This window comes from Cardiocondyla obscurior, linkage group LG02 (assembly GCF_019399895.1).
Source record: "Cardiocondyla obscurior isolate alpha-2009 linkage group LG02, Cobs3.1, whole genome shotgun sequence".
Taxonomy (NCBI): Eukaryota; Metazoa; Arthropoda; class Insecta; order Hymenoptera; family Formicidae; genus Cardiocondyla; species Cardiocondyla obscurior.
Window position 1 is genome coordinate 10,141,923 of NC_091865.1, and position 22,266 is coordinate 10,164,188.

The following is a 22,266-nucleotide window of genomic DNA, read 5'->3' on the forward strand; positions in this document are numbered from 1 at the left end:
AAAAAGGCGGCCCTAAAAGAACTTCATATTTTTTATGCTCTGACAGCGACTTGGGTGGTCCAAAATGGCCGCCAATGATGTAATATAGTGCTTTCGCCGCGAGAGAGCCTCTCCTTCCCTCGTCACTCCGGCGCGGCGGCGTATATAGAGTTAAATCTACCGTCTGCCTCTCCCCCGAGGGCCCGGCTGACCGAACCAGGGACCCTCTTCTTTCTCGTACACAGCAAAACCTTAACCACCTACTCCTAACCGCGCGCGTGTTTGTCGGATCCTACTGCCGGGTTCTCCCGGGCTCTCCCGGGGCATGTAATTACTCGAGGCACGATGTCTTTCGGCTCTCTTTTGCTCCTTCGGTCCGTATCTTTTACCACTCCCCGTTTGTTCGCGTATGTGGGAAAACTGCGGGGCGGCGACATATAAATTTGTTGCCGTGTATGGCGGTTGACAACGGCGACGTGGCCCCATGGGATGATGCGCTCTTGTACGTGTGTAATTTACAAAGCCCAGCGCTACCTGCCCGAATTCGATACCCGGCCGAGGGCTGAGGGCTGAGGGCTGAAGGCCGAGGTAGAATAACATGGGTTCCCTCGGAGCAGACTTCTTTCTTATTGCCATTATGAGTCGAGGAAATCCGAAAGTTAATTTAATCCACCGCACGAACGCGGATTGGAACATTCACGTTGCGTCGAGACTTCCTTTTTTTTTCTTTTTTCTTTTTTAATTTACGCGCGAGTCGTGCAATCGTAAAATGTAATTATTTTATTGAACGAACCGTATTTAAAAGTTTCGCAACCTCCGGCAAACCGGAAACAGTCGTTTTAATACGCGATACGTCGCAAACGTATTCCAGCCGCGTAATTAAGTGCTCGATTAAATAATTAACTAAGTAATTTTTCAAACGCTATCTCGAGATGCGAGCATTTTGACAAGCTATTAACGTCGAAAATCCGTCAATCGCCGATATATCATCGTTGGACGATCGGTCATCCGTGATCCATGACCTATTACCGTTCGCATCATCAATTCTTCATTCGTACATTCGAGTCTGTCGTGTCTTACACGATGACTCAATAGAGCCGCTCGTCGCGTTGGAGACAATAAACAGTCGGACCGTAAACAGCTGAAAAAAAAGTACCAATTTTTTTTTTTTTTTTTTTTTTCAAGGCTTATCGCTATCATTAAAGTTACGACTCGCCTTGAAGCGATGACAGACTGTAATCGGAGAACGTGCAAGAAAACCTAACGGCGCGCGTCGGAGCGCAAACACGGTTCAAACGGATCAGTTTTTAATCTATAATTCTATATTATAAGATGTGTGATTTTTAACATCACTCGTATTACACAAAGCAAGACCTTTAAAAACAATAACGTAAACGTGATTTATAATAATTATTTTAATAGCGTAGATTTATATCAATGCCGTGTCCATGAAATGTGACAATCAACCTTACGCCTTACGGCTTTGAAAGGAAGAAATGTCGACTATTAGATCGCAGGACGGTTTAAAAAGAAAATGATTATCCTTCGGCATTCTTTACGACGTGGACATGATAGACGGAAAGAGAGAGCCTTAAACTCAAAGACGCCGCGCTCATCCCGACAGGTAAAATATTTTGAAAGGTCAGCAAGATAATTATCTTCAATTTTCGCGGGGAAACTGAGGGAACTTAAATATTATACTTTGCATTAGATACACTTCCTGCTGCAGTTCAAAAGATAGAAGGACCCATCCAGCGTTAATCGCGATAGCTTCGAATAACTAAGAATTTATGTCGTACAATGCTGATAATTAACAATAGGAGCCGCTTTTTTTCTGCGAGCTAGCCGTTTCGTAAATGTAACGAGGGTGAAACGTCGAAGTCGATACGTCACGCGATACAACGTCCCAATAGATATCTAATTTCTAACGATATTTTTCGAGTTCACCGAAATAGACACGTGAAATTACAAACGCCAGCAATTTCTCATTGCGACTGCGGAAACGGGAGAAACCGAGATTGTACCCCTTGTAAAAGATCCGCCATGTTACTGGCTCCGTGGAAAGAAGGATTTTTGAGATTATTTCCAGGAGAAATAGGACGCATCGTGCCAGATTCCAACCGGCACCGACTGTGCACTACCATTTGCAGCAGTTTACTAATTCCACGCCCATCCTAAGTTTTACGGCCGACCGACCGACTGGACCACTGAGAGCAATCGCCCTGTCGGGGAAGCTGGGTGTTTATCCGCTGAGGGAAATCTCGGACAAACGCAGAACGGAAACCAATATCCCGCGAGCGTTGCGGTTATGCCCTCTCGAATTAAGACGGCGCGGTAAGAAAAAAAAAAAAAAAAGCGGACGAGAAACGAGTCTAAAGGGATCTTGGAACAATTCGCGATGGCGTCTTCTCTAAAATAAACGTCTACTCGATCCGTCTTTCCTCCGAACGACAATGAACTTCCTGCCCGATGTGTCGAATCGTAATTGCAATAAAATCTATTCTTTATTACGTAAATTATTTAACACGCCGACTAAATGGAGATAACTTATATATTGAATATCAATTTGATAACACTTGCGATGGATCGTAATTAAAAATATTCAACGTTTGAATGTGCGCGTACGTCTTTAAGCAATACAGTATATAATTATTTATAATTCGCAGTTACAAATAAACGGGATTCCTTAGCGGCTTTATTGTCAGCGGAATAATAAGCGTTGTGCGATTGCGTGTGCACCGCCGCGCATCGCACAAATTGACAAACACCCCCGCTAGGAACGCATAAAAATGTAATAATGGAATGGTATATAGTTTATTGCCTGCGTCAAGATCGTATCGCGTTATTGTTCGCAGTTCTTTCTCGCAGAACGGCAGCCGGGCAAGGAGTAGAATAATGAGGTGGCGCGGTGCGGCTGTTCAAACATGGCCGATGACGGTCCCTAAGGGCGAATCATTCCCGCACGCCGCGTTTCCTCCTTTCTTCCTCTCGCGCAATTTTCTCTACAATATCGCGATTTGACATGCGCAGTATTCTCGCAAAGACCTTCCCCGAGATAGTCCCGCAAAGTGCACCTCCCTTTTTTTTTTTCCTTTTTTTTTTGTCTCGAAGAAAAATTACAACTAACCGAAATTGCGGCGAGTTCACCGCAGCAATTACCCTGCGTTATTAAATTAATATCGCGGACACGTCCACGGGGGATTATGTTGGTCGTTGTCACGCAGATCCATTGAGCGATAAAGCGGAATTCCGTCGTCAGAAACTCGCGGTGTCATTTTCTTATCCGACCTATCTCGTCAAATCTGTCTGTCATTTCCGATAGCTATTCATCCGCGGTGTTGCAGAACAGGGAAGGAAAGGAAAAAAAAAGGGAAAAAAAAGAAAAAAAGAAACGGAGACAATGATACTATTATACCTGTCTTATTCGCGACGTTCTCGTGCCTACGTGTGGTAATGGTGCACAAATTTCAACGCGCGTGAACGTACGTATGATTAACGAGGGGTTTTACCGATGGCACTTTTGCCATCATCGTCTGTATCCTCCCCGTGAATCGATCTGCCGCAGAAAAAAAAATATCGTTTCAGAAACACCGCGAGGAGCCTATCAATTTAAACTTTGTCTCTCGCCCAATCTCAAAAGTCGCGTAATCGGCCCCGCGACGCGGATAATCGACCACAGCAATTACTCTACATTTTTTTTTTTGCAACCTGTTCTCATACAGAACGTTTCAAATAATTCTTGCTTAAAAAAAATATTCTACAGACTCGAAATAGCCGTCTTTCTTTCGTGGCATTTTAATTATTAACACTTAGATCCTGATTCAAGTCGTAAAGCACATTTTCTAGAGCGCAATTGAAATGAAGGGAAGAATACTTTTGGTTCACCCTCAGCCCGGTTTACCTTCGGTTTGAATCGCCCTGTACGCATACCGCAGGATAATATATCAGCTGCCTCCTTCGATCGTTCGCGATTGTATCCTGCGCAGAAGGCGCGAGCAAGTGGTTTTAATCGTGTACACAATTTATTGCGCGTTTTTCTTTTTTTCCCTTTCTTTTCTTTTTTTTTTTTTTAATGAACACGAGATCTGAATCGATCCCTTCCGATCTTTCACGAGCCACCGTCTTCATTACCATAATATACGAAGATAGCAGCGCACTGTTAACCGTAAGAGAAATTGAATCAATTTCCCTAATAACAAGGTGTTAAATGACGACCGACTAGCATGGCGCATCGATTATTATTCCACTGTCAATCGATCATAGCACATTCCCGCTCATCTCAGGATACATTATTAATACTTAATTAATTTTATATCGCGAGAAGAAATAAGTATTCTCACTCGAGAATAATGAAAATAATCAAGTTTCTACATGGTGACATAACGACTTCACTCGTATTAAAAGACAGTATCCAGCTTTATTAATTTCGTTGTATGCGACATAGTATATTTAGTGTTAAAACTCACGTTCACTTGTGGAAGCATTCTTTCTAAATGAACGAATATAACAGTTTACTAAAGAATCGCGTAGGAGTCAAAAGCAAAAGAAACATATACTACACTCGGAATTCAGATAGCAAAATTTTAACGACCGAGTATGCTAATTACGTGCAGCGGGCGTTTTATCACCATTTCGAATCGTAATCGCTCGCTATCACGCCAACGCAACCGCGGGAAATTTTTCTCGCACGCGCGAAATTGTACGATGCAATTTGCAAATTATGTAACATTTTTCGCGACGCGGTCGCTGCGCGAATCCACAACCGATCGTCTTCATCATCGTAACACGCGCCCGAGATAAGAGGCGAGCATTATATCTTCTTCACGGACCTCGGCGAGGCTGTGCTTTCGGTATAATTTTGTCATTAAACTCTACCCGCATGCTTTTTGCATACCCTTCTACCTTTTTCCTTCACTCGCTGAAAAGTCGAAGGTAAGCCAACCATACGTGGGGACAGACGATATAATAATAATTTTTTATTGCACGAAGCAGTATGAAACTTTCGATTTTTGATTAAATAAATAACAAAATCATTGTTCGGTATTCCAAATTTTTATGCTCGGACAGTCTACAAGTATAATAATTTTAATATAACGAGTATAACTTTAAATTTAAAGTCTCGAAAAAAGTTGATAAATACATTTCACGACAAGGTTATTCTTTAACAGTTTGAAAGCTGAAGCTTAAGTCTCATTAAATTCCCGTATAGATCCATCCCCGTGATGGTAGAGACGCAAGACGAGAAGCCGGTCAAGCGGCAGGAGGAGAAGGAGGACCATGGATCCGGTGATGATAATGATTCCGACGATGATAGACGGCTCGTTATTACTATACGCGTTCACGTGAACAGGGAGGGGGACAGGCGGCCAGCGTGTTCGTGTTTTAGAGCTGGGAGCGATTGGTCGACGCCATTACTCACACCGTTTGCGTCTGCCACATGGTCCGATAGGTCTCGTCTCATCGTTACCTTCCTTCCTCTCTCGATCTTTGCACTCTCGCTTCGGTCTACTTCTCCTTCCAACCCTTTCATCGTTCCCTGCTCTTTCTTCCTCTCTTTCTAGGACACCTTTTACTTCCCTTTGCCTCTCTCGCGTCATCTTCTCTTCGACTTTCGCTCCTTCTTACATGATCACCCCGGCCATTTCTTCCATCCTCTTCTCCCGTCCCTTCAGACTTTCAAACGCGAGATCTGACGGCTGTATCGTACCTCCTTAGGGCGCGTATTTTATTTGGCGCGCTCGCACCCGCGGCCCTTCAATTACCTCGTATGTAATTCGAATGAGGAAGAACAATTGCTATATTAGACGCTCGTCGGGTGGGTGTATTAATATATTTTACTTACAACGCGCGATCGCAGCTTGATTACTTTTATTCCATTTATTATTTTCTTTAAGACAAACGCGGGGAAACGCATCGGCCTGCTGTGCCGATTCAATGACGGCGCGATGTCGCTCTTCCGTTTATGCGGCAAAATCAAGTTTGGTAAGAAATTAAAATGTAGATCTGACGAATTTAGCTTTGATGTCGCACCTGAGACTGATATCTGTCAATCGCAAATGCTATATTTCATTCTCCCTTTGTCTGCTGATTCCATCGTCGTTGTCGACATTCGCGAAGCATGATACAACATGAAAGTCGGTTTGCGCGCGACATTATGAAGATGTCCTCGACGTACGATTACGATGGAAATAACGATGAGTACAAGACGGACGACGGCGATGGTCGCAGCAGCGTGCGAAGCATTTACGAATATTTCTACCGTCGCTCGCGAACGCGTGTATTATCTGATGGCACCGACATACGTCTTCGCTGTCAACCGATCGTTAAAGGAGCAATCAGAGTTGCTCGGATATCTTGGCCAGCTTGGATTCTCCTCTTCTTTTTTTCTTTCTTCCTTCCTTTTTATTTTTTTTTTTTTTTTCTCCCTTCTGTCGTTTTCTTCTTCGTTATCTCCCTTGAACAATTATAACCACTTGCACACAAATGTGCAAAAGTAATTAATATCTATGAGGATGAATTACATCTTACTTAAAAAATTATCTCTTAAAATAATAAATTATTACAATAAATTAATATAAATTAATGCAGGTTAATCGTAATCATTATCGTCGCGGAGTATATGCAATAAAACTTGTAAAAAAATTAGAGAAATTCAAGAAGACAATAACTTTCAAGGGTGCAAATTTAACGGATCGGCAAAACTTTCAGTTACATTCAATATGTCTCAATGATTCTGCGATTTGCGCGAGAATTTCAAGGATTTTTCGATACGATATCCGACGCGATTTCTCCGCGTAGGGTTTATACGAGCGTTTATATATTCCCCAGGGATCTGAGGTGATCTCCCGGCCAACCGTTCTCTCTTTTATTACGTGACAATATTGCGAACGCTTCTTGCGGGCAATAATGTGCCTTAAGATTCGCGCCAGATGTCACCGGCGCGTATAGCAGGTCACATATACGAGACCGAAATCGTAGATAGGATTCTACGTGGCAATATCACGCCGCTCATCCGCACATCGTTTTTCTCGCACTCGCTCTTTCATAATCGTCCGGATATATTTGCCGACGACACGTGCACGAAACGGCTTAGAAAACTTGGTGCGAGCACCGTCGCATCATTTCGCGCCGAGGGATCGGCCAGGCCGAGTCCTTTTACTCGCAAAAGTTCTTTACAGTACCGCAGTTAAAGCGCGATGCGTTTAGGGTACATTTAAATTCAATAATCTATATCTATAATCCACAAACTTCTTAATAAATGATGTTTGTACAGTAATAAAAAAAGCTAACTTGAAATAAAAATTAAGCAAAACTTGTTTTCCCAACTAAAAATCTATACACATACTTTTTTCTCTGAAATTTTGAATAAAATATTTAAACTTGTGGTTTTAATGCATTTTGATATAAAAATATCGTATAAAAATAATATAAAATAGCATTATCGAGATCTGAATAAAACAATTAAAGTAAAAATTCAAAACACGTGCGCGATGTCAATATTTCATATTAAAATTACTTTAACTAAAATTATTTAGTACAATTTTACTAAAATTGTTGTACTATATAATAAATATGTTATGCTTAATTATTTGCTCATGTGCACATTATATACGTAAAAAAATGTGATAGCAACTTAAAGTTACTTGCACTGCCATCTTGGATGGCTGTTCTCAAGCTTTTCTCTGATATTTCTATCAGTTATCGATATTTTTGACTGAATTCAGAAAGTTAACTAAATACCAATGGATAACTTAATGATCGAATTTTATAATTAAGATTGTAACCCAATATTATTTTTATTTATTTATTTAAATGTCGATAAATCATTCTACAAAACTTATCTGTTTGTGATGGAAACTATCAGAGTTGCTTACAAATTAAAAAAAAAAAAAAAAAAAAAAAAAACCATAAAAATGGTAATACCAATTTAATATCTTTTTTTCAATTTTTCGAGACAACTATTAAATTTATTCAAGGATTTTTAATAATATATCATGGCTTATTTTTTCATTCAATGAATTAAAAAAAAATTACCTTACTTTCTGGTAGTACATGAAATAAAATTATGATCTTTCGAGATCTAGCCGAGCTAGCGTTCAAATGCATACATCATGTAGCAGCACATCTTATTTCTAAGCAGCTCTATCACATTGTCAACTCCTAAAACAATTAACAGACGAGTTGTCTTAATTTTTATTCTATTAATAAAAGTATATAATCAAAACTGTTGAAATAATTATAAAATTTCATAAAAATATACTGCAAAACTTACCATGATAGCATTGACGATGTCATTTTGATTATTCTTAAGAGCTTTAATAGCTTTTCCCCGCGATACATTAGCTTGACACATAACCAAATCAACATCTTTCTCTTCCACACCTGTCTCATCTACTTCTTCTTCTGACTCTTCTTGTATTGGGGCAACAACCTAGCATCACAATATAAAAATGTAGTATTAATTAATATTATACAATTAATACTATTTCCAAATAAGCATATATTATTCTGTAATCACATGTCTTACCGTTGTACTACCGCCCGCTTCAGTAGCTGGGATTACTGGGGGTTCTTTAAATTTCTCAGCTGCTGCTACTTGAGCTTGTTGACTGAGATCTTCAATCTGTACAGAAAATTATTAATACATATAAAAATACAAATTATTTAAACTTACATAGTAGCAAATAATTGTCTAATATCAGTCTGCCAAGGTATTTATCAACATTTATTTTCTGTAATAATTAGCGAAACATACCAAATCATCATATTTCGTTTAATAGATACATAATACTGTTAAATTATTTTATTATATTTCTTACCTTTGCTTCACCAAAAACTATATATGTGTCTGAAGCTGGATTCTTCAAAACATCTGGCTTGTTTATAACAAATAGAATGTTTTTTGACTTGCGAATGGTTACTCTGTTAACTCCTTGTACCTGCAATAAACAACAGTCTTAAATTTTTTTCTTAAAAATAAAATAAAAATTAAAAAATTTTCTTAAAAATAAAATTAAAATAAAATAAAAATAAAATAAAAAATTCTTAAAAATAAAGTAAAAATTTCTAAAAAAAAAAAAAAAAAAATTAAGAAATTTAGTTTGTAATACGATTTGTAACACGATAGTTTAATTACCGGCTTCAATCCTAATTTGCTCATAAGCTTTCGGGCTTTCTTTTCGCCACGACTCTGCTTAGCCTTAGATACCATATCAATGGGAAGTCCAGTAACTGTTGCACCAGGGAAACCCACGGTACCAGCTTCCCTGCCATCTTCTAATTCCGGAATAGTTTCGTCTGAATCAGAATCGGTAGCAGAGCCGAGACCTACTAGCTCGACCTTGGTAGGCTCTGAACTTGCTGCCTTGTCAAGTTCCGTTAATTCTGGCATATTTAACTATGTATTGATCTGGAAAAATTATTCTCAATGCAAACTCTTGAAAAAAACGGAATTGTTTTTAAAGCTAACGCCGAAAGCGACCACCACGTGTTCGTGTCGATAAATCGTTACTCCACTTAAAGTAATTAGCGTCTAAATTATTTTCAACAAGGTAATTTATGCAAAATGCAGAAAAAAGGTATATATTTCACATTTCGTGACAGAACATTAAATCATCGTGCTGACGGACGATTAATCGTCATGTGGTTAACACGAAGCTTTCGCACGAATATCATTGCACATGAATGGACATTATGGCGTCAGTTAGAGCAGCCTGAAAAACAGCTCGCCGAGGACAATTTATTGAAAACATTTTTTTATATCTAAGAGCGCAGCCCGTTACGGCATGTTGTATAACGAATACCGTGTTTCCTCATTGTAATCGACATCGGAACGTTTAACGTTATAATACGCAAAAATAACCGGAAAGAAACCTCGTTGGGACTCGCTACGCTCGCGTCGATATCAATGACGAATAATAAAGTATACCGTACGATACTATTAGCACAGCCATTACGGCCACCGTTTAATTTAGCTGTAGACGCGCAGCTTTTGACAAATTATATGACGATGTTAGAAAAAATCTTTAGATTTACCTCAAGTGACGACGATCCGACAAACGATGTCAACGAAAGGGCACTAATTTTATCGTCAGGCTGACCAGACAGCACTGTCGCCAATTGCTAACACCGAACAAAAATATATGCACCAGAAAATGAACGAATCACAGACCTGCTCGTTTTTGCTTCACTGCCTGCACTTTCGCACTTTGGTGTTATGAAAACGAACAGATCTAATGTTTATCCGTTTACTCCGTAAATGCGAATAGAAGATTTTGAGAATAACGTAATGACGTAAATTATAAAACAATTCACACTAAAAACTATACGTAAGAAAATTATTAAAAAATCTCTTATGGTTTGTAAAGAACAAAAAGGTACGTGTAACAGTATGTTCTAAAAAAACAACACAAATTATTGGAAAGAAACATCCTACGTTTCTGTATCTTTACGTTAAAAATATTTTTTTACATAAATAATATGCTGCAAATCGAGATTTTATTATTCTGTTGTTTGATATATGTCAAAAAACTGTTTTATTCCTTTTTTATAAATTTGCTATTAACCTCTACTGCTATTACTTTCCTTTGTTTATAATTACTTATTTTTATCGTAATCTTATTAAAATTATGTAATCAAATTATTTTAAAAAGATCTTTATAGCTTTAAAAAATTCTCCTTTTAATATTTTTTTTTTTATGTTTTAGAACACTGACGGACGCGAAAGTGTAGACCACAATGGTTATCTGCAAATATTATCGGCAAGGCAATTGCCGTTATGGGCAATACTGTCAATTTGAGCACGTAAATCATTTTGGTAAGAAAAAAAAATTAATACGCATTTTTACTAATATTGAATAACATTATTTATTTTTTTTTTACAGGCAATACAAAAAATGAAGATGATATCATGTAAGTAACCATTTAAAGCTTGCATGTATATATTATTTGTACATATATGCTAAAAATAATTTTATTCCTTCGATCTGTACATATATCAGTATTGTGGTGGCCAAGGAAGTACTCCTTGCCGAACGCGGTGGACAGTGGTTGCTATCATGCTTTGCACCACTCAAAGACCGTCCCTGTATCACAGATATGAAAGATTTATCCCCAGAAGAAGTTCGATGGGAGATGTATCAAGCACAGAAAAATGGCATGGTTGAACAAGCAGTAAGGAATTGATATATAAATTATTAAAATAATCTTGTCACTATATTTATTGTCAAGATAAACCATTTATCATTTTTAGAAACTACATTTTCAACAATTATGCCAAGACATGAAGGCAAAAAGAGAGATGTTAAAAAATCCTACGCGAGAAACAATCGCAGAACTGGTATGTTGAATAACATAATTTTTTTATATAATTATTTTAGTTTAAATAAAAAATCTTTTAATGATATTTCTCAATGTAATTGTGTTTTAGAAAAAACTATTAGGAAGTGGTCAAAAAAGTGGGTTGAATGCTGCAAACAACACGGGCGGAAAATCACTTTTTAACGCTATCTACTTACAGCAATCTCCTTTATCTTTTACAACCCCACAAGTGAATAACACGTCAACTAATAATGTATTTGGAAGCACAGTGTTTGGTGTACAAAATAATCCATTCGGCGGAGGCAGATATGCATCCTCAAATAACGCAATGTCGATATTTGGAAAATCCAATAACAATACAACGTCTGTATTTGGCGGTGCAGCAACGTTTGGAAATAGTCTTGGAGGATTTAGTACCCCGACGAGTAATGCTGGCTCAATTTTTGGAACAAATGGATCGTCGACATCGTTCAGTAGTGTACAGAACAACGCACTAAACTTTGGCACGCCACAAAATAATCCAGTCTTTGGCGGAACGTCTCAAAACGTGTTTGCCCAAAACAATGTATTTGGTGCGACACCTCAACTGGGCAACGTGCCCACCGGATCACTTTTCAATAATTCGATAACTTCGCAAGCGAACACTCCATTGTTTAGTGCACCAACAACCACTGTCTCTAGCTCGTTCGGTGGTTCATCGAGTGGATTACAGACAAATTCAGTATTCGGTGTCTCAACCACATCGTCGTCTGGCTCTTTTAACGGCGGGATATTTACTCAGTCTAAAGCACAAATACCTGCGTTTGAAGCGTCAGTTTTCGGAGGAGTAACTCCGCCTAACTACACTAATAATTCTGCTGGTAACTCAATATTCGGCGGCGGTCAAACGTTCGGCACTCCCGCAATATTCACGAATAGTAATATATTCGGCGGATCTACGGCCGCCGCGACGTCAGTTTTTGGTGTGACCGCTGCCACCACAACGCCGGCTTTCGGTACACCTGTTGTTGCCACTACGACACCAGCTTTCGGTGCCTCCGTCGCTACCACGGCGCCGGCTTTTAATTTGAGTCAACAGTCTAACAATACTACCGATAAGAACACCAATTCCACCATGTCGGTAGGAACTATGCCGTTTGGTACGCCATCCATTCCAATCAGCAGTCCATTCATTTCCAATAATCCACAACAATTTGATTCTACAAGTACGAACTCTGCTCCGTTTGCCGGTACGGGATTTGGCACGGCTGTTGCGAGTACAAATAACACATTTGGTACAACAGAAACATCTTCCAATTTAATATTTGCAAACGCAGGAACTACATTTGCAACTAGTAACGAGACCGTTCCAAATTCGACGCCTTTCCCTGCATTTAGCAATATTAATACTTCCTCCTCTCCATTCAGTTCTACCGCTAGCACAACTCCTACGGTAACGACTGCAAATCCATTTGCACCGCGGATGCAACCGCAAGGCGGTCCACCATTTGGAAACATTATGCAAAATCAATCTAACGTCAACACTTCTCCTTTTGAAAAATCACCGTTTAATACTACTGCAGCCAACACTATTATCGATGACACTGTATACAGTTTAGATGGTACATTAACAGACGATGAGAAGAATATGTTTTTGTCTGAAAAATTTATTTTCGGCAAAATACCACTCAAATCTCCTACTAAAGATATAAGGTAATGCCATTTGTTGATTCGTAGTAATATGTATTTCAATATGTTAAATATATTTATATGAGTATGACACATTTTTGCTATTTGTAAGTAGCGAAATCTTCTTATGACGTATTTGATCAATTATTTTTAATATAGACCATGTTTGATGTTACCGAATAAAAGACATTAATAAATAATAAATGAATAAGTTTAATAATAAATTTAATTAATAAATCGTATTATTTCATAATTCGATAAAGTAAATATTCCCATTAATTTAATTTATTTTAATATATACTTAATTAATTTTATTTATATATTTATATATTTAATTTGCTTTGTTAAAATTTAATTAACTAAATTAAATTAACTTAATTTAGGATTAAAACGTTTTCTCCACGTAAAAAATTAATTCAACAGTTCTGTGAATCAATTTCTTTTTCTAACAACATAAAATCATTACTCGATCGTAACAATTATTAATTATAATAGGTAATTATTTTATAATTAAGTATTTAAATAAACAACGCCAATATAAATACAATGTACATTTTTTGTATCAACTTTTCTTTTTAATTTAATGAATAATATGTAATATTTACATATGTACAATTGCAATAATCGATCGTATCACAAATTATGAAATTCGTAAATTTTTATAATGGATTATTCCATGTGAAAGGGATCGAGCGGTGGGAGGGAATGCAGAAGGTACGGGAAGCAATAGAACATTATTAATTAATTGCGTGCCTTCCGAAATCTGAAAACAATATGTGTAAACGCTATTTCTAAATTCACATAATCGAATTTGATATTACACGGACACGTTTATAAGCACACTTGCGGCAAATGGCAAAGAGAATTCGACGGATAATTACTTCTTTGCGCATAGGTCGCAGGTTGATTAGACGTCTGCGATAGGCCGGGTGGTATACCATTCGAAGATTTATATCCCGTGACCTAAAAAAAAAAAATATAACTTTCGTTAATGAATGAAAATCGAGTTACAATATTTATTAGACGTGATTATTAAACTTGCCTTATCATTCATTTCAGGAAATATTGTACTCAAATTGAAATTGGTAAGACTAGTGCCAGAAGGATGATGTGGCATGGCCATTGAATTGCCCGAAACGATTCCTCCTCGAACCATATTAGAATTCATGGAGAAACCGGCCGCTCCCACGGTAGCGACACCCTGAGCGCTTGCCATGGCCGACGGTGAAGGCGGTGGAAGACCATTGACAGTCTTAGCATATACATTTGCTTGAGGATGATTTTGATAGAGAGGATTAGCATGCGGTGGTGGTGGCGGTGGTGGCGGTGGTGGAGGAGGAGGTGCGAGGAACGTCGTCGAATGATGGTACTCCTCCAGTGGAGAATTAATACCGGCTAGAGGAAATTCTAAATTCTGCATAGGGGAGCTTTCGATAGTTTTCCGCTTGCCCTTCTTTGCGGCAGTAGAATATGAACGTTTGTCGCAATTCGGATGCTTTCCATAGTGTTGATGATTCTTTCCGTTGGTATTTCCAGCCGTGGTAGAAATCGTATTCGCGTTAGATGTATTAACGGTACTAACGCTCGACGAACTGCTCGTTCCGGCTACATTCGGCAAAAGAAAGTTAGTCTCTTGCACGTAATCGGCAGCGTTCTCGTGCAGCGGCATACCCATGTAGCTGTTAGGAGTATTTGAGATACTACTGATAAAATTGCTGGTGGGATAAATAGAGTTGGCGGAATTAGATGAATATGCGTACGTATTGAAATTTTGATTAACCATCGATTGACCGTAACCAGCCGTAGTACCGTCATCCGCTGGTGGTGCACTAGAAAAGTAATTAATAGGCATCATTGAAGTATCTGCAGATAAACTGCTTTGAAATTTGTTCTGCGGATAATTAGTTGTAAATTTGATAGGTGGGTGTTTATCCTGGCTCGTATCGTGAATGCTGGTGCCAATTAATGCTTCCGCAGTATAATTACTTTTGCAATTTCTTTTCCAGTGAATATTATTCTGTTGATATTTTTGCTGCTGTTGCTGTTGCGGCTGCTGATATCCTTGTTCTGTGAATACGTGCCCAGACGATTTTTGTTCCTCGTGTCGCTGATGTAAATTGTTATTATCATTGGTTGCTGATTTACGAATGTCCATTTGACGTTTGCTAGTGGTTCTCGGACTCGTGTTAGTTTTCCTTTGATGTTTCCTAGCTTGTTGCTGCTGCTGTTGTTGCGAATGCTGTTGATGCTGATGTGGATGATGATGATGATGTTGATGCTGTTGATGGTTTTGTTGTTGATGATTTTTCTCCGCTTTTTCGTGCTCTACTAATTGGCTCACAGATAAGAAAGTGGAAGCCGGATGTTGCGCGTTCTGAGTATTTAATATCGCGTGTAGATCTCGGCCGGATACGTTCGCTTCTTTTTCTTTTAGAGATGCGTCCTTGCCCTGTTCCGCGGGAATTCTCGACGACGAAGTTACGGCACCGAATAGAAAATTTTGCTTCTCTAGATTAGTATTAAGATCGAGATCGCCTACCAAACTTTGCAAACTTGACGGCACAATATGTTGATCGATGCATTTGACCGACGATTGATTAATCGCATGCTCAACGCTATTATGTACGCTATTTTTCGTTGGAGACCACGGAAACGGTTGTTCTTCGGAATAAAATGTCTCCGCGGATCTCTTCGGATCACTTTGCAAAACTGGTAAGTTTGGAAAGCTATGAGCACTAGGTACATCATAATTGTTATAGAATTGATTCGATGTGCTTTGATTATACGTGGGTGTCTGTGTAAATAAATTATTTTGGCAAAATTCTAATTCTTTACCAATCGGCGGTAAAATAATATCAGTAATGTTAGCATTGTGTTTAACTTCTGGTGTCATCATCCAATTAACTGGCGCTTTGATTGCATGTTGCTGGTGCTGATTAGCCTTAGATTTGTTAGAATTATTACCATTATTGTTGCTACTGTGCGATTGCTGTGGCTGTTGTTGCTGATTGTGTTTCACATCGCCACTGTAACTGCTACTGTCATGCAAAGGAACCTGCCCTTGCGCGAGAACTTGATATTTGTGTTGGCTTGTTTGCTGCGTCTTTTCCGTATATTTAAAATTCGTACCGGTGTAAGCTTCGATCGAATATTTCATCTGAGCGTTATTCTCCGCTAGATCAAAATTAATTTGTGGTTCGTACGTGTATACTGCCTTCTCCTGTTTCGATGATAAATTTTGATGATTTTTCTGGCCGTGTTGTTGAGAATGCTGCTGATGATCCATGGCACCATATTCGTTCTGCATGTAATCTGAATCTATGCTGTACTTGTTTTTACTCTTACTACCATCAAATTTGTAATCGTTGCCAGCCTGCTGCATTCGATTTTGCTTTGTTGGATCATTTCTAGTTTTCGAAAGATCAACGAAAGATTGTTTCTGTGACTCGAGTTTTCCTTGTCGCGATTTGTCGATCCCGGACGATATAGTCGAACTATTCGGATAATTATCACTGAGCAACATTTGATTAGCGAAACTCGAATTATCCTTGTGCAATGGTACATAACTGTAATTTTCGCAAATAGTTTTTGCCTCGGTATTATCGTTTGGATGCGGTTGTTCTTGATCGTAATGCACAATATTGTTACCACCACCATTGACCGGCGAAATCGTTGTCCATGAAAGAATACTAAAATTGGACGAATTATGAGCGACAGTAGTCGTGGACTTTGTGTGATTCTCCGTCATCGTGCTTTGCTCGTAATTCGATGTAGCGATAAACGAGGGCTGCTGCGAGTATCGTGCAACAGTACTCTGCTGTACTGTTGCAGATTTGTTAGTCATGGCAATTGTCGATGCAACGGTATTCGTCTTTTTATCATCTTTTGTAGAATACGAAACATAATTATGCGTGTTGTCGGTATTTGCGGTAAGAACGGTAGTTCGCTCACTTGAGTTGTTCATAGCTTCTTTAATGTCATATTGATATGATTGAACGAATGGATCTACATCTAATTTCTTTGCGGTAACGTAGGCCGGATCACGTATGTGATTGTGCTGTTGTTCTTGAGCTTTAGAGCCGAGCACATCGTTTAATTTTGCCTCTTGATTCGAATTTAATGTATCTGTACTTTTGTTTAATTTAGAATAATTTCGTTGGAAAGTATTTTCTGAAGAACTTTGATTTGTAGACTTCGTAACATATTCTTGATTTCGCGATGAACCACTCGCGGCCTCGTTGTCACCACTTGCATATGGTATAGAATCTTTCTGTGCCATTACTTTCGCTTGATTTTCCACGTAATCGTTGTGAGAACTCGCAATGTGTTCTTGTTTCTTCTGAACGGTGTACTGTTGAGAACTATTTAAATTTAAGAGAACATGACTGTTCTTAGCTTGATTATACATATGTTGCATATCTTGAGAAGGCAGAATCGAAAGAGAGGATTCCTTACTTGGCACAGAATAACTCTGAGATGTCACCGGAAGATTTCTATCCATCTGATTAGCGTAATCAACACGATGATTGGGAACGATATTGGCAGAATCGACGAGCGTGTCTTTGTTGTGCGATGAATAAATTACTTGTGATGAACTTTGCGAGCCTTTATCTTTCGTCCGAGTTGAATAATCCGCTTGTAAAGATTGTAAGGCCGCGGATGAAGAATTCGTGGTTATTGCTACGTTCTCGAGACGAGTGTTTAACAAATTCTGAGAGCCTTCGACGTTATTAATATGTGAACCGACAGTGGGATTTGATTCTTGTGTTGTTGCAATATTTTTAAACATAGATGAGCTGGATGTATTTTGCAACGTGCTAAGACCATTTCCTACCATCGTCGAGTAACTAGGTAAGAAATCTTGCGGTCCGGAATACGCTACCTCGGGATTGCGGCTCGTTGTAATTTGAGATGACGTACAATCTGTGATAGCACTTTTATCAGCAGACACGGAGATGTTTACTGGCGCTTGAGACGCGATTACATTAACATTGTTTAGTGTGTTCGTCGTCCTCAATTGATTTGAACGATTTTGATTCGCCGCTATGCTCGGAGAATTGCCTACAACACACGAAGAGTCCACAGATGAGAAATTGACTGAGTTATGAGAAGAAAATACACTGGTGGTAACCACGGATTTATCTAAACTCGATGTCAAGACAGTCTGAACTATCTTGTACGGTTCTCGCAGCGTTTCTTCGTTCAAGACTTTCGGTAACGGCTTTGTCGTCGCGCATTCCACCGGAACGATTATATCAGTATTTGCATTTACATTTGCTGACGCTATTTGCTTTTCCTCACAAGTTGTTTTCAACCGTTTCTCCGCAATCGTATGCGAGGGCGAGGAAGTTTTTATTTTGAAGCTATTTGGCTCCATGGTACCGATCTGCAACAGCATCGGTGGAGTCTGACTATGATATTTAAAATCATCCTTCATTTCTTCATCTAAGACTTCAGTTTTACCGTTCAAGGATGACACCAACGGGAAGGCCATTAAAAATGCTGCCGTAGGTGATATTGATTCTGGATTATGCGAACTGGAAGGAACGTGCAGAGAGGCGAATATGTCATTCGATAAGTCTGAATGTAGCCCGTCTGTTCTGTTATTAATCGGTACAAATGTATTCTCACTGGTGTACGGTAACGATTTTGACATTTCATCTTTCGAAGTTTTTGTCAATTTGGCTTCATCATTGACCACGTTAGCTGTTAAAGGCAATGATAATGATGACGACGATGACGTCGACGTCGAGGACGACGACGTAGATATCGACGAAGGTGCTGTCGATGTCGATATCGATGTTGCAGTATCAATAATGTTTGCATCAGATTTCAACGTTGTCGTAATATTTGTATCCAAATTTAGAATAATCTTGTTGCTTTCTGTACCGCTCATCGTATCATTAACTCGCTGTTGCTCTTTCGCTGTCGCCACGTGTAAAAGACTGTCAAAACGCGTGCCTAAATTACACGTTTTTTTCGACTCATCCGAACCAACAACTTTTTCCGCCGCTTCGATATCCGTCAAACTCGATTTCGTGTCTAAAGGTTCTACATTTCCATTATTTTTTTCCGTCATGCTATTAATTGACATATTAAAATCATTAGATGACCGATTAGATGCATCTGTTTCTGCCTCGTTAGGTAACTTGTCCGAAGTAATGGTTTGCGATGCAACGATGTCCTCAGTTGTCTTTTTATTAACATCGAAACAATTCGTATCAACAATATCCATTAATTTGCTCGTAACAGACGATTCTTCACAGTTAGCGTCGTCTATTGCTTGAGTACCTACGTTATTTGATTTTGTGACCTTAGATTCTTTCTCGTTACTAACAGTCGTGTGCTCATCTTGAATGTTTTCTCCTATTTTCTCTATAACATGCTTCAAATTTACGATAGATTTGCAAGTGGCGGTGAAATCTGTAACTTTTGTAACGACGGATTGAGTAGATTTTTCTTCGTCATTTGTGTCTTTTCGTTTTTTATCCTCCGGCTCATCCGCTAAATCAAATTCTGCAGATAAACCACGTTTAAGGGTATCTTTTCGTGAGACAGTTGCGTCCTCTTGAGCTTTAGTAGATTCTTTCGGTGATTTCTTTTCTACATTTGACTTTTCAGCCATTTCGGACAAATTTTGAATGCTTTTGTGACTCTTGGAATGATTTTTATTACTCTTCGTTTTCATTTCCGATTCCTTTTTGCTCGCACTGTCCTTAGGCTTCTCTACTTTTTCTTTATGAATCGCTGGAATAGGCACTTTGTAAGCCATAGTTGTCTTTGTGATATCTTTGCCTTTCGGTAAAATACCCTTGTGTTTGCCAATCTTCGTGGCCTTAATTATATTCTTCACGTTGGACGCCCAATTGTGAGAATCGACAACCATTTTTGCACGAATACTTGGTACGGTGTTCAAAGTAACTTTCTGCACAGTGTTAATCAGAGCGTGATTGCATAGGGAAACGACAGAATTCTGGACACGATTCGCTAAAGGTTGCATTACGATCATCTGACTCTGTTGGGTGTTACCGAGAATTATCGGATTTGTTGAAGTCCGCTGTGTATTCACAATAATATTCGACGTCATCGGAGTTACGAGAGGCATCAATTTTGCACCGGATAAAATAAGGGTATTAGGAGTTAAACTCGTAACGGTGTTTGTCACAGTTGCTACAGATGGCAGCGTCAAATTTTTCTCGTCCTTGTATTTACGTTTTTTCTTCGATTTGTGAACTTCAATCTTCTTTTCCACTAAAAATAATAAGTTATATTAATAGTAACAGTACATTCGTTCATATAAAAGTTATGGTTTTGTATTTACCGGTCTCTTTTTTTGAGCTACTTGTCCCTGTCGCGCCCGCGCGTACTTCTTTGACAGAATCTAAATTAAAATATAAATTATGTGAATGACAATACTAAGCAACGAATGTTGTAAACACCATTATTTAATGAAATAGTAATTATTTTATATTTATTTCTACCATTTTCACAGTGCTTTGCTTTTTTCGATTCAGTTTTTGATTCAGCTAGGCTACTTGTACTATCGGAATTATATTTTTTATTATTGGCACAATTCACTCGATTCTCTTGATTTTCTATCGATTTACAGACTTTCTTAGTAGTGGCAGTTTCTACGGGCAACTTTTTTGGAACCAATAATGTTGCAGATTTTCTTTTAGAAGGCACTTTATTTTCCACAGATTTCTCCTTCTTTTTTTTCTCTAAAATTTTTTCTATAAATGATTAAAAAATTAGCAGGCTTTAAGTTTCTTTTTTTTTTTTTTTAACCCTGTGAGTGCTATGGGCGCATATATGCGTCCAGTGAAATCTATCGATAGACTGGACGCAAATTCGCGCTCAGCACCAGCCGCGCGCCGTCCGTACGGATCGCATAGGCCGCGAGTATTTAGCACTCAAAGGGTTAATTTTAAATTTATATGTAAATAACACACTTACTTTCTTTGATCTTATCAAAATACTTGTTTATATCATCGACATTAATTTTATTTGACCATTTCAAAGGAGATATTTTTTCAAGAGCTGGCTCGGCTGGTATAGAGATTCCAGCTTCCTTGAGAAGATTGGATAATAATTGAATACGGGACATCAGCTGTGTCACAAGCTTTTTTAAGCGAGTCAATTCTTCTTCTGGAAAATCATAGTAATTATACATATAATAGCTATTATATATATATATATAAAAGATAAAATGTTTCTTCTTTAATACACACTGTGTGCCTCAGAAGCATGAATAGAGAATAATTCCTCTGTGCGATTATTAAGGTCTTTTATGTATTGTGTGGCTTGGATCAGGGTGTCGACTTTGTTTGGTTTGCGACCGTCCTCTTGTGGCGGCAGAAGATCCGCCAATGTCTTGAAATACACGTTCATACGTTTTCTTCGATCTCGCTCCCATGTTCTCGCTTTGCTGCAACGAAATATTTAGCCAGGGTAAAAATTATGCAAGCGTTTTGAAGCAACCATTAGGATTTTAAAAGAAAAGGTACTCGAGGGAAACCACAATCAACCAGATAACGAATATGATTTTCTTTACGTTTTGCAATCGGTGGTCAAGAGGAGAAACATTTTCAATCATACCCCCGAGTGTTTGAAACAAAATTGTGGACGACAAACAGCAGGAGGTTAGAGAATCCAGAAAAAATTCTAAAAACTCACGTGTTTTCCTTTCGTGGCATAATTTATCTGCTTGGCATCGTTTTGCAGAGATAGCGTGCCGCGAGAAGCGCCGGTGCGTCACTTGCCACCGACATTACGCGATCGCGAGAACCACCCTCGTAATTCTGACATTTCCGCACGACTGGCTGTACTACTCTCGCGGAACACAAAAACAGAGTTCGTGCGAGGTCGCGAGAATCCACAGCTGTTCCGCAGCAGCGGGGGGTGGTGGAATGACAGAAGAGGCCACAGCTCGACTATCCCGAAAGGAACCTGCTTTTTCAACCGAGAAACATACGCTGCAAAGTTTTAACTTTGGGAAAGAGGCGCTACGCACATCAATCGCCATCTTATAACCATGTATTTCTCTCCTTATAATACAGTTTATATTTATTCTGTATAAGATTCATCCTAATGGGCAAGCTCTTTTTACGATCTTCTCGCTTTCGTTTGTTCAAAATGTCGACGATTGCACACCTCTCGCTCTGGAGAAGACGTGACGAAATTAGAATCGGGCTCTTATTTTACTCTCGCTCATTAAATCGAAGGTCGGGTGATCTCTCATTCCGACCTTCGGCAGTTGGCATGAATGATGCTGCATCTACCTGTCGAAACCGGATGAGC

At 38.8% G+C, this 22,266-nt stretch overlaps 3 protein-coding genes across 6 annotated transcripts in view; 1 reads left to right on the forward strand and 2 right to left on the reverse strand.

The window, feature by feature from the left end:
* LOC139111085 (nuclear pore complex protein DDB_G0274915) overlaps window positions 1–13,203 on the forward strand; it is a 112,948-nt gene extending 99,745 nt beyond the window's left edge. For 3 of the 4 annotated variants that reach the window (XM_070671157.1, XM_070671164.1, XM_070671175.1), the window contains 5 exons: window positions 10,686–10,795; window positions 10,863–10,890; window positions 10,980–11,151; window positions 11,231–11,317; window positions 11,408–13,203. In XM_070671157.1, coding sequence (XP_070527258.1) covers window positions 10,717–10,795; window positions 10,863–10,890; window positions 10,980–11,151; window positions 11,231–11,317; window positions 11,408–12,994 — 1,953 coding nt within the window. In that variant the 5' untranslated portion in view covers window positions 10,686–10,716 and the 3' untranslated portion in view covers window positions 12,995–13,203. Of the gene's footprint in view, window positions 1–10,192; window positions 10,356–10,685; window positions 10,796–10,862; window positions 10,891–10,979; window positions 11,152–11,230; window positions 11,318–11,407 lie in introns of those variants that run through there. The other variant, XM_070671183.1, reaches the window with a different exon arrangement.
* On the reverse strand, window positions 7,770–10,094 carry Nacalpha (nascent polypeptide associated complex protein alpha subunit). The gene is made up of 6 exons (XM_070671305.1): window positions 10,015–10,094; window positions 9,116–9,388; window positions 8,799–8,918; window positions 8,507–8,602; window positions 8,252–8,410; window positions 7,770–8,139 (listed from the first exon to the last, which is right to left on the reverse strand). The coding sequence occupies exons 2-6, from the start codon at window positions 9,368–9,370 to the stop codon at window positions 8,125–8,127; spliced, it is 645 nt and encodes a 214-aa protein (XP_070527406.1). The 5' UTR covers window positions 9,371–9,388; window positions 10,015–10,094; the 3' UTR covers window positions 7,770–8,124.
* A 435-nt stretch (window positions 13,204–13,638) lies between the features above and the next one.
* Window positions 13,639–22,076, reverse strand: LOC139111042 (serine-rich adhesin for platelets). Its single transcript, XM_070671086.1, has 7 exons — window positions 21,643–22,076; window positions 21,198–21,394; window positions 20,923–21,114; window positions 20,448–20,699; window positions 20,288–20,347; window positions 14,009–20,217; window positions 13,639–13,929 (listed from the first exon to the last, which is right to left on the reverse strand). The coding sequence occupies exons 1-7, from the start codon at window positions 21,660–21,662 to the stop codon at window positions 13,798–13,800; spliced, it is 7,062 nt and encodes a 2,353-aa protein (XP_070527187.1). The 5' UTR covers window positions 21,663–22,076; the 3' UTR covers window positions 13,639–13,797.
* Between the last annotated feature and the right edge of the window lie 190 nt (window positions 22,077–22,266).

What these genes read in the sequence shown, in the direction of transcription:
- Nacalpha (XM_070671305.1), bottom strand. Translation starts at nt 9,370, where the DNA reads ATGCCAGAATTAACGGAACTTGACAAGGCAGCAAGTTCAGAGCCTACC. An exon ending in GCAAATTAGGATTGAAGCCG is followed by an intron (nt 8,919 to 9,115) that starts GTAATTAAACTA and finishes TGTTTATTGCAG; the next exon opens with GTACAAGGAGTTAACAGAGT. An exon ending in TAGTTTTTGGTGAAGCAAAG is followed by an intron (nt 8,603 to 8,798) that starts GTAAGAAATATA and finishes TTTTCTGTACAG; the next exon opens with ATTGAAGATCTCAGTCAACA.
- LOC139111042 (XM_070671086.1), bottom strand. Translation starts at nt 21,662, where the DNA reads ATGCCACGAAAGGAAAACAC. An exon ending in TCATGCTTCTGAGGCACACA is followed by an intron (nt 21,115 to 21,197) that starts GTGTGTATTAAA and finishes ATGATTTTCCAG; the next exon opens with AAGAAGAATTGACTCGCTTA. An exon ending in TTTTGATAAGATCAAAGAAA is followed by an intron (nt 20,700 to 20,922) that starts GTAAGTGTGTTA and finishes AATCATTTATAG; the next exon opens with AAAAAATTTTAGAGAAAAAA.